Source organism: Hypanus sabinus, chromosome 5 (genome assembly GCF_030144855.1).
Source record: "Hypanus sabinus isolate sHypSab1 chromosome 5, sHypSab1.hap1, whole genome shotgun sequence".
In the NCBI taxonomy this organism is placed as follows: domain Eukaryota; kingdom Metazoa; phylum Chordata; class Chondrichthyes; order Myliobatiformes; family Dasyatidae; genus Hypanus; species Hypanus sabinus.
The window spans coordinates 54,193,740-54,206,025 of NC_082710.1; the positions used below are offsets into that span (position 1 = coordinate 54,193,740).

Consider the following 12,286-nt stretch of genomic DNA (forward strand, 5'->3'; position numbering starts at 1 on the left):
AAAAGCCATATTTCTGGTTTCTTAATGCAATTCTGCATTAATTGCACATCTCTACTCTTGAAGTTGATTGTGATTGGAACCTTTAACTTCTGTGGTGCTTTTTTATGAAAGTGCTTTGACAGCATTGGTGGGAAGCAAGTTCTGGAATTTAAACCCAGTGATGAAGAAACAGCAATGTATTTTTAAGTAAGGATGGTGAGCAACTTGGAGAGTAAGCAGGTGGTGGTGTTCCCATTCACCTGAAGGCCTTGGCCATTTTGGTAGAGGTTGGGGGTTATGAAGATGCTGTTGAGATAGCCCAATGAGGAATTAACAGTGCAATTTTTGCAGGATTAAAAAAGAAATTAACCGCTGTGCACCATTGGGAAAGAGAATGAATGTTACGGGTGGTGACTTGGATGCAAATCAGTCAGGAAGCAATCTGGATAGTGACGCACCTCTTGAGTATTAAAAGCTGCACTCATCCAGGCAAAAGGAGAGTACCTCACATTCCTGCCTTTTGCTTGCAGATGCTAGCACTATCATAGTCACTAGAGATTGAATAGAGAGAAGGCTAGTTGTGAAGCAAATGTCTTCAGTTCTACAGCCAGGATGTACCTTGATCCCATAATTTTCATGGAATCCAGTACTGTCAGCAGTTACTTGACATGGACTGAGTTGAAATGGCTGGTCTCGTTCTTTGATATTGTTGATCTCATGAAGAAATGAATATGAGTGATAAACTCAGTAAACATGAATATCTTTATAGAGAAAGGCTGGATTATCTTTGGCACTCATCTGCTGGGTGCCAACATTTAAAGATGGAGATACTCATAAAGCCTTTGCTCCCATTAGTTTTTTTTTGTATGTGTACACATTTGCTTGTAGGGTTCCAATCTAATCCATCATTTGAGGGATTAATTGGCTCTGTATTACTGCATGTATTGCTCCATACGCTCAATATGTCCTTGTAATTAAGTTCCCACATCCCTTGTATCATTCTAATAATTCTCTTCATCAACCCCAGTAAGAGCTAGACATCCTTCCTGAAAAGTTGTGTCTAGAATTGGACCCAATCTCACCCAGCCTAAATTAGTGATGAATAAAAACAAACAAAACAGTGAGTGTTAGAAATTAGAAATTCATTCCGGACAAGATCTGTGCCAAAGTGAATCAAATTAACATTTTTGGCTGATAATTTTTTTTTAATGTTGGCTCCTTCACTTTTTGTATTTGTTTATATTCATGAACTTTTCCTCTTCTGTGCTAGTTCACAGTTTGTAAAGTTAAGGGATCCATCTATATTTATATATTTTTCTCTCTCTCTCCAAATAGAATTCTATCATTATTTTCAAAATTGGGATTTTTTAAAAAGTAATTGTTCACCTATATCTTTATTATTGTTATTCAAGTATATTTGTATTCTTCAATTTCATGTCAAAAAGTGAACTGTTTTGTATTTTTCTATTGACTAAATGCTAGAACTGCAAAAGGTGTAAATAAAACTGTAACTGGACTTTTAATTTTGCAATGAAAACATTTTTAACTTGTTTACCTTTTTAAACTGCAGCTAAGGCAAGAAGTAGTTGCTTGCATGCGTCGTGATACAACTCTGGAGACAGCACTGAACGTGAAAGCCTATAAACGAAGTAAAAGGCAGTCATTAAGAGAGGCTCGTATCACAGAGAAATTGGAGAAGCAACAGAAGATTGAACAAGAACGTAAGCGCCGGCAAAAACATCAGGTATGCAAATAATTTTTAAAGCTGTGCAATTTGGATTCATTTTTGTAAAATTAAAATTTGTCGAATAACTTCAGTGGGATCTGTGCTGCTAGATTTGCATTGAAGAGAAAATTTGCAGAGTAGTGTTGCTGTGATTTATAATAACTATTCTGACACCAACCCATAAAATTTGTGTTTGGTGAACACTGCAATGATACTATGTAATGTGTCTGCTTTGTAAATTTTATTTACTTGAATATTTGCAAGATGTAAGAATTCATATAATTGGGATTATTTCTTGATGCTCTTTGAATAGACTATATCAGAATATATTTGACGTGCAACTTTATCTGAAAGGTTGCACTAATAAATACTAAATTACTAAACAGATCTGATGCTAGCATTTGACTTTACCACAGTATTTAGGTGATAACTTGGGCAATGCTTTGTCTCTTCATGCTGTTCTATTTTTATTTTGTAATATTCATTTGCTGTGCATAATAAATTTGTCAACTAAAGATGAATATTCCATTTAATCATCTAGTACTGAATCTGTTAAATTAATTACTGTTAGTACCAGGAAATATTGTTAATACCATGTCATTTAAAGTAAAATTGGATAGTTATATGGACAGGAAAGGAATGGAGGGTTATGGGCTGAGTGCACATCGGTGGGACTAGGTAAGAGTAAGTGTTAGGCATGGACTAGAAGGGCTGAGATGGCCTGTTTCCGTGCTGTAATTGTTATATGGTTATTTGAAACCAGATCATATAAATTTCAACACAGTGAAATTTCAAGAATATCATTGGTTTTCTTAAGCATTCTCTCAGGTCAGGGATGACTTTGAATGCATTTCATTATTGTGTATTTTAAAGTAACTGATGAGGTCAATTTTGGGGAGCTTGTGGTTCCCACAGATGGCGCAGTAAGCGAATAGTTTAGTAGAAAAAGTGAATCATCTCACAGTTATACGAGGTTTTTCTGTGGTTGTGATGCATAGACCAGAGTTTCTCAGTATCACTTTAAGCAGTCAGTAGGCCAGGATCCCAAGAATTGGTGGAGTTGCTAGTTAGATAGCCATGACTGTATTAAATGCCAGAGTAGCTTGAATGGCAGAAAAACTTGCTCTTTATTTAAGGATTGCCTTTATTTGTCACATATACAGTTGCAAGAAAAAGTTTGTGAGCCGTTTGCAATTACCTGGTTTACTGCACTAATTACTCAAAAATGTGATCTGATCTTCATCTGTCACAATAATAGATGAGCACAATAACCCTAAGCTAATAATACACAAGCAATTGTACTACTTCTGGTCAATGCTGAGTACACCACTTAAACAATCAGTCTAGATTTAAAACAAGTACGTGAACCACTGGAGTAATGCCTTCTAGAAAAGCTATTTGGAGTCACGTGTTTCCAATCAATGAGATGAGATTGGAGGTGTGGGTTGTAGAGGTGCCCTGCCATATGAAAAAAAGCAGTCAGATTGCTGACAGAGCCTGCTCTACTCACCAAAGATCTGTTTCTGTGCACTATGCCTAAATCAAAACAACTTTTAAAGAACCTTAGAAGAATTGTAGAGATGCATTAAAAAACCTACAAAAGCATTTCTAAAGACCTGAATGTTCATCAGTCCATAGGAAGAGAACTTGTCTACAAATGGAGGAAATTCAGTGCACTGCTACTCTCCCTAGATGTGGGAGTCCTGCAAAGGTCATACCAAGAGCACAACGTCCAATTCTGAAGGTGGTGAAAAAGAACCCAAGGGCAACAGCCGTCAAAATCTCTAGAATTTGCTAAAGACTCTGTTCAGGTGTTCAGGTGTCCACTTTAGGAAAAACACTGAACAAGGAATGGTGTTTGGGGAAGGACACCTTGGAGGAAGCTACTGCTACCCAAAAAAAAACAAATTGCTGCATGTCTTAAGTTTGCAAAAGATCACCTGGATGTTCTACAGTGCTTCAAGGACAATGTTCTGTGGACAGATGAGACAGAAGTTGAACTTTTTGGCAGAAATGCACACCACTATGTTTGAAGGGAAAAGGGCACTGCACACCAACCCCAAAGCTTTATCCCAACTGTGAAGCATGGTGGAAGGGGCATCATGGTTTGGGGCTGCTTTGTTGCCTCAAGGCCTGGACAGCTTGCAGTTGTTGAGGGAACAATGAATTCAAAAGACACTTTACAGGAGAATGTCAGGGTAGCAGTTTGTTATCTGAAGTTTAATAGAAGTTGGATGATACAACAAGATCATGATCTGAAACACAAGAGTAAATCAACAACAGAGTGGATTAAAAAGAAGAAAATTTGTGTTTTTGAATGGCCAAGTCAGAGTACAGAGCAAAACCCAATTACCTGAAGATGGCTGCTTATGCAAGGTATCCCAGAAATATTGATGAACTGAAACAGTTTTGTATGGAAGAGTGGTCTAAAATTTCTCCTCACCGTTGTGTGAGTCTGATCAGTAGCTACAGGAAAAGTTCGGAGTTTATTGCTGCTAAAGGAGGTTTTACCAGTTATTAAATGCAAGGGTTCACAGACCTTTTCCAGCCTGGTCTGTGAATGATTAAATAATGTGTTCAATAAAGACATGAAAAGTACAATTAGATATATTGTGTTGGTTATTGTGTCTTAAATGAAGATTAAACCACATTTTATGAGTAAATCAGAAAACCAGGTAAATGTAAAGGGTTCGGAAATTTTTTCTTGGAACTGTACATTTAAAACGTACATTGAAATGCATTGTTCACATCAAATCAAATGAGCAAAGTTTGTGTGGCAGCCCGCAAATGTTGCCGTGCTTCTGGCACCAACATTGCGTATCCATAGCTCTCTAACCCCAACTTCATGTCTTTGGAACGTGGGAGGAAACCAGAGAAACTATTTGTGGTCAGGAACATACAAACTCATTACAGATTGTGACGGCAATTGAATCAGGATCAATGCTTGCTGGCATTTAAGTTGGATATTTAAAAACTCCAGTTCATTATTGAGGGAGTAGGGGATATTGACAAAATTCCCTCTGAAGCATGAAGTTTGCATTAGCAGATCATTTTTAATTTGGTGCCACTCGGATTTTGCAACTAGTCTTGTATTTTAGTTGAGATGAAATTGACATTTACCTCGATTCTGACTTTTTTTTTAATGATATTTGTTTTAGGAATATCTCAACAGCATATTGCAGCATGCAAAAGACTTCAAGGAATATCATCGTTCAGTTACAGGGAAAATTCAGAAGCTTTCCAGAGCAATTGGTACTTGGCATGCCAATACCGAACGTGAGCAGAAGAAGGAAACGGAGAGGATTGAGAAAGAAAGAATGAGGAGACTAATGGTAATTTGGAATTCATATTGGATGCTTGTTAGTTGTTCTACTTTACTGTTGAAAGTTTTTGATAATGAAGTGCCTTTATTTTTTGAACTTAATACAATTTTAAAATAAATATGTAGAAAGTGACTTGATGGTTACCAGAATTAAAGTACTACAAGGAACCAGTGTTTTTCATGAGGAATGAATGACAGCAGTTCTGAATTGTTGGTCTTTTCTCTTTTAAATGTGCCTTTACTAGTATTCCTGACTTTCTTTAAAAGTAGAGAATGAAATATTTGATTAGAAGATGTATTTGTAAAATCTGTTGCAAGTTTAGATTTGGAGTTGTATGGTTGTATTTTAATTTGGATGCTGCGTATTCAGTGGCTGTGAGCTGACTTCCTGTTTTTACACTGCCTAATTTAGCTTGTGTCCTGTTGGAGATGTATTTGTTGGTGTTTTTTTTTTCATAATTCCGCATTGGAGACATTGCTGCTTTCTTTTTTGATACCAGACAAAGTTTTGATTTATTTTCATTGATCTTTTGATTTTTGGGCTGAGAGATTTGTATTATTTGCATAAGGATCTCTTTGGTTTTTTACAATTCAAACTAAAAAAACTGCAAGCAGCAAATGAAATCCCTCATTAAAACAAATGTCAAGTCAATATGGATTAATGTGGATTTTAAACTGTAAAGATATAGGCAAATGTCTGTTCAACTATTTATTCAGATAAGTTTTGGGAAACAAGTGTTAATGAGAAGGTTTGTATTCCATACTATTTATGTTCATTTGTATTGAAGTACTCAGTATTAGTCTATATTTTCACATAAATTTGCATTCCTGAGTTTCTGATAGTCACTTAAAATGATTACTATTTGGTATCTCCTGACTCTCTGCCTCTTGCATCTGTGCTTATAAATATTAATGATTTGAGAACCTTTCTGCATAATTATTAGGCAAATTTAAACTAAAGTTGTCAAAATACTGAACTTACTGAACAGAATAATAACATAATAGAATTAATGAATGGCCACACCATCTGGGTGTTCATTGAGTGTGCAAAAGATGACAAACTGTGTAAGTACCAAAAGAAAGAAATAATAAATAAGCAATAAATGAAGAGTACTTGAAAATGAGTCCGAAGGTTGTGGGAACATTTCAGTGATGGAGCAGGTGAAGTTATCCCCCCTGCTTCGAGAGCCTGATAGTTGAGGGATAGTAACTGTTGCTGAAACTGGTGGTGCAAGTTCTGAGGCTCCTTGTACCTTCCTGATGGTAGCAGTAAGAAGAGAGCATGACCTGGGTGGTGTGGGTCCCTGATGATTGATGTTACAAACCTGCAACAATGCTCTGTGTAGATGTGCTTAATGAAAGTTTTACCTCTGAAGGACTGGGTCGTATTCACTATGTCATGTTCCATACCATGCATGTAATAATTTTCATAAAACTTGGGCAAGCACTGTATTTGATCAATCTTACTGAACTGTTTTGGTCCTGGAGGTCGAGATTTGCAAATTCCACCTGCTAAAGAATCTTAATTAAAGAGGGTTATAGTAATTCAGTCTAAAAGGCAAAAAGGAAAGCTTTGTCCTTTAATGTTTTGTAGGGATTTGTTCCTTAGCTGCTGTTTATAATGTAGTGTTCTTAACTTTAATGGATTCTGTATCTCAAAGTAATTTTTTTTTTAAAACCTAAATATCATTGTCATTTCAGAGTAGGCCAAGGAGCTGAGCTGAGGGTGAGATTTTTGCCAGCTGACAAGATAATTGTAGTGGTAGCCTCCCTCACTGCCACCAAAAGCCTTGTCACAACTTGGATCACTCTGCTGGAGTCTAGGATGCTTTAGGCTACAGAGTTTGCTTCCCTCTTTCCTCCCTCCCCATCCACATTCAAAGCCTTTTGTGGGGTTGGGAAGAAGGGGACTCTGAGCCAGCAAGACCCTGCCCAGCATATTTGAAATTTTAAAAGTCTCCTCAATAAGTTCCCAGATGCTTGTCTCTGCAAAACCTGTAGGTGAATGGTTTGCATCTTGGATACAAAAACAAAATCAGCTAATTTATTCATATAAAGCTGGGAAATTTGTTTCTGTTAAAATCTGCTCTGAGTCCACACTGTTCACTATTTGCAAACAATTTGGCCTGTGGAATTGGTCAATTTCAGAATTTAAGGTCGATACCAGATTGAACATAAAGTAAAATTAAACACACTGGAAGGTATTAATGATCTTTCAGGATGGATCTTCAAATTTATTTTTCAATTATAAGAGTAGGCTGGTGGAGTTTGGCAGGAAGAATTAAGGTGTTTCTTGGAGAACAGTTCTGGTGTATTAGAGGAGCAGAATCGTCTGAGGATGAGTTATATCTATTACTTATAATAGCATCAAATTATAAAGTCAAAACATAAGCAAAGCAATTTTTTCTATATTGATAGAAATTTAAATACTTTTGGTTACACAACACCTAACAATAAAAACTCCATTAATCCAGCGTGCTCAAGACTTTGTGTGGGACTAGTGGATTTTCAGGATGTTGTTTTACTAATACTTCAACACACTTTTAGATGACTTTATTTTTTGGATATTATGCAGTAGATTAAATTTTCCAATGAACTCAATGGGTTTTGAGGGTTCTAATGAATAGAACTGGCTGAGTTTAAAGGAAGTGCAGCAACCAGGGCTAGAAGGTCACCCATTTCTATTCCTTAAATAAATAAAATTTGCCAATTAAAATTCATTTTTATTTTTATGAACCAGGCAGAAGATGAAGAAGGTTATCGTAAATTAATTGATCAGAAAAAGGACAAACGTCTGGCATATCTGCTTCAACAAACAGATGAATATGTAGCAAGCCTTACTAAACTGGTCTATGAGCATAAAGCTGCCCAAGCTGCTAAGGAAAAGAAGAAGAAGAAGAAAAAGAAGGTTTGAGTTGTGTTTACTAATGTTGTCAGAATCTAGATGTGTTTTGATTTTGTGGTGGCTTAGTATGAATTACTTTAAACTCTGTTTTTTCCTGTTTTGCTTTGGGTGTGAATGGATAGGAAATGATTTCTGGGACATGTAGGTTAATTTTGACTTTTTTTTTACTTTAAGTGTATTGATTGTTGAAGGTGTATTTGCCCTTTTTTCCATTTTCATTTTTCTTTCCTACCTTTGATTCTTAAGTATTTCTCCTTCTAGTCTGTATTCCTTCCTGCTTCTTCTAAAGCAATTCAATTGAAGTTGTATTAATCAGAAGGAATTAATAGTCTTTCAATATTTTTGCTGATATTGGACATAAGTGTGTAATACATATTGTTAACTAATTGATAAGGGAAAATAGTTATGAACTACCAGAAATGAATCCTTCCAACATTTCAGAAGGTAGAGGCTTTCAAGCAGTATCACAATGCTGTCAACTTTGACATTTTAATGACATTCTTACCTTTCTGTTGAACTTAGCAGTTTCAGACCACCTTCCAGAGATTTTAGCACAATCTGGGCTGTCTTTTGAATGAGACATTTAATTGGAGGTACATTTGTTCTCTCAATTGAATGGAAAAGGTTCATTAGAACTACCTGAAGATGTGTGTTCTTTGAGGAACTCTCTTATGTTTCCTTAATTTCCTCATTGAGGTAGATAATTGGTGTTCATACTTAAAAAGTTTATCTTACGGTTAACAACAATATTTCTATACTCTTTAAAATCATCAGAAAACTGAAGAACCTGCCGAAGGAATGAGCTCCAGCCTTGCTCCTGATGGTGAAGTGAGTTATTTTTTCATGCATTACAAATGAGTTTTTCTATCTGCCAGAGTAAGTATGGTTATAAAGTGATAGTTAATTTGGGTACCCAGTAGAAATTTTCTTGAAGCAAGGAAGAAGAAATGGAAATGCTTAGCTAAGTAAATGAAATGGTGCCACCTTAATGTCAACAAATGATTCAGGATGGGGTATGGACCTTGATGACATACACAAAATAATTTTCCTGCCTGAAACAAGCATTTGGAATTTGAATAATTGGGTCATTTCATAATTTAATTGGTTACTTTGGGAGAATTGGGAAGCATATGATTTCTTCGACTTAACTCATCTCCCCATGCTTGTAGTGGGCCATTGTTTAGTAAAGGATTTAGAGAAAACTAGTATGTAATTTCCTGTAAAGCCAAAAATTCTTAAGTTTTGGTGCATGGGTGAGGAGATTGGTTGTTGGTTCTGAAAACTCACAGTAAGCTGCAAAACATATAGAAATTATACTGCCAAAGACTTGCTGAAGTGGATTCACCTTAGACTTCATATGATTCCTAGCTTATTTATTTCATCTGCCACTCTGCATAAAATATCCAAAATTTCTGATTTCAAATATTTTAAACATCTTGTGCCTTGAGCTAGTTAATGACTTAATGTGTTCTGCATGAAGTGTGGAGAATTGAAAACTGGGGCACTGGTCCATGCTTTGAGATCATTTTCACTGTGCCAATTTGTGTAAAGATGTGGACATAAGCCCAAAGGTTTTTATTTGTTGTGAGGTTTTATGTTTATTGATACTTAATGCATTTTTTAGATTTTGTATGCTTAACTTCCCACCAGACTACTTTTTAAAAAAAATGATGAGTGTGTGTGTGTTACTTTCATACTTTCCAGTTACCAAATAACACTTAATACTTCTGAGCTAATACAAAGCTGAGTACTATTATTTCTTGTTTTCCAACCACCTTCGTATTTTAACCAATATACAGTACTGTGCAGAAGTCTTGGGCATCCTAGCTATATATACACCTAAGACTTCTGCACATTACTGTCTATGGAATTGTCTTTTGATGGCATCTGCTTGATGTGTGTGGTCTTACAAATTCTGTGTACAAATAAACCTGCTGTACATTTGTTCAAGCTTTTGGATGAAAGCAGCCAGATGAGTGATTTGCCAGTCAAAGTTATCCATGTTGAAACTGGCAAAGTTTTGCAAGGACCTGAGGCTCCAAAAGCTGTCCAGTTGGATGCCTGGTTGGAAATGAATCCTGGGTAAGTAAATTATATTTAGCATTAAAGATGCTGGGGTGCTTCTTACCATTCCAGTGTTGTTGACAGACTAAACAAAATGTCCTGAGTCTATGTTATTCTGGAAAATAACAGACTCTATAATTAGTATCCTTTAATATAAAAATTAACCTAGAAAAATGCAAACAATCAATATGTCATCTTTATTCAAGATGCGATTAAACTGTGATCCACTCAGCTTAGTATTCATATGAAGTAAGCTGACAAATAAAATTAGTACACTGTTGTAATAGAATGAGTTTCAAAAGGAAAAAAATACATATTTGTGAAGGATGTTAAACGTTACAAATTTTAAAATTCTCAGGTGAGGTAGTGCATTGCAATAATTAAAGAAATGAAGTTGTTACGTCATTTTCTTATATTTTAAAATTCTTGAATGAATAGGATGTAGTTTAAGGAATGATTGTGGCTTAAAAATGGCTAAATGCCATTTCAGAATGATTGCTTCATATGTAATTAGTTAATTTACATTCAGATTTTTAAATTGGCATCCAGTTTTTTTTTAATGAGCTGTCTGTTTAAAATATATTGATCAAGATTATTTATATTCATGTAAAATTCAATATATATTTTTTTAAAGTTCAAAGTAAATTTTTTATCAAAGTACGTGTATGACACCATATACTCCCCTGCGATTCATTTTTTTTATGAGCATTCTCGGTAGAATGAAGAAATACAATAGTCAATGAAAAACTGCACACTAAGACTGACAACCAATGTGCAAACTGCAAATAGATAAATAAATAAATAAATAAATAATACCAAGGACATGGGTTTATAAAGTTCTTGAATGTGAGTTCATGGGTTGTGGAATCAGTTCAGTGTTGAGCATGAATGATTTAGTCGACCTGTGAAATGATGTTATATTTAATTTTATTTAACAACTTGCGCCTATAACATGGAAAACATCTAACTGTAAATGGAAGAAATTCTGCAGATGCTGGAAGTTCAGAGCAACGCGCACAAAAAGCTGGAGGAACTCAAGATGGGCATCATCTATGGAATTGAATAAACAGTCACAGTTATGGGTTGAGGCCCTTCATGAAGATTCAGGACTGGAAAGGAAGGGAGAAGAGGGTGGAATAAGAAGGTGGTATTGGGGAACAAGCTAGAAGTTGACAGATAAAGCCGGGTGGGTGGGGAGGGGGATGAAGTTGTGGGCTGGGAGGAGATAAGTGGAAAAGGTAAAGGATTGAAAAAGAGAGAGTCTGATATGAAAGTATAGTGCACGATGGGAGAAAGGGAAGAAGGGGCACCAGAGGGAGGTGATAGGCAGATAAGGAGAAGAGTTAAGAGGGGAGCCAGAGTGGGGTATTGAAAAAGAGAGAAGTAGAGGGAATTACCAGAAGTTGGAAAACATCGATAAAACCAGCGTGGACTTGATAAAGTTAGATCTGGTGCTAACCAAACATGGATTGGTTCAGAAAATCCTGACAGAAAAGTCTTCTTGACTGGGAGACCTCAGTCAGTCAGTCCAGATCGGGAGCAGCATCTCCAACAGCATCACACTGAGCACAGGGCCTCCCAGGGCTGCGTGCTCAGTCCACTGCTGTTCTCTCTGCTGACTCACGACTGTGCTGCAACACACAGCTCAAACCACATCATCAAGTTCGCCATGACATGACCGTGGTAGGTCTCATCAGCAAGAATGACGAGTCAGCTTACAAAGAGGAGGTGCAGCGGCTAATGGACTAATGCAGAGCCAATAACCTGTCTCTTAATGTGAACAAAACAAAAGAGATGGTTGTTGACTTCAGGAGGGCATTGTGCGACCACTCCCCGCTGAACATAGACGGCTCCTCAGTAGAGATCGTTAAGAGCATCAGATTTCTTGGTGTTCACCTGGTGGATAATCTCACCTGGTCCTTCAACACCAGCTCCATAGCAAAGAAAGCCCAGCAGCGTCTCTACTTTCTGCGAAGGCTGAGGAAAGTCCATCTCCCACCACCCCCCCATCCATCATATTCTACAGGGGTTGTATTGAGAGCATCCTGAGCAGTTGTATCACTACCTGGTTTGGAAATTGCACCATCTCAGATCGCAAGACCCTGCAGCAGATAGTGAGGTCAGCTGAGAAGATCATTGGGGTCTCTGTTCCCGCCATCACGGACATTTACACTACGCACTGCATCCGTAAAGGAAACAGCATTATGAAGGACTCCATGCACCCCTCATACAATCTCTTCTCCCTCCGGCCGTCTGGGAAAAGGCTCTGAAGCATTCGGGCTCTTGTGAC

At 36.8% G+C, this 12,286-nt stretch overlaps 1 protein-coding gene across 4 annotated transcripts in view; it reads left to right on the forward strand.

The window, feature by feature from the left end:
* The window catches only part of smarca2 (SWI/SNF related, matrix associated, actin dependent regulator of chromatin, subfamily a, member 2), a 118,606-nt gene that overhangs the window by 34,577 nt on the left and 71,743 nt on the right, over nucleotides 1–12,286 (forward strand). For all 4 annotated transcript variants that reach the window (XM_059969959.1, XM_059969960.1, XM_059969958.1 and 1 more), the window contains exons 8-12: nucleotides 1,550–1,723; nucleotides 4,864–5,037; nucleotides 7,768–7,935; nucleotides 8,707–8,760; nucleotides 9,884–10,014. In XM_059969959.1, coding sequence (XP_059825942.1) covers nucleotides 1,550–1,723; nucleotides 4,864–5,037; nucleotides 7,768–7,935; nucleotides 8,707–8,760; nucleotides 9,884–10,014 — 701 coding nt within the window. The remainder of the gene's footprint in view (nucleotides 1–1,549; nucleotides 1,724–4,863; nucleotides 5,038–7,767; nucleotides 7,936–8,706; nucleotides 8,761–9,883; nucleotides 10,015–12,286) is intronic.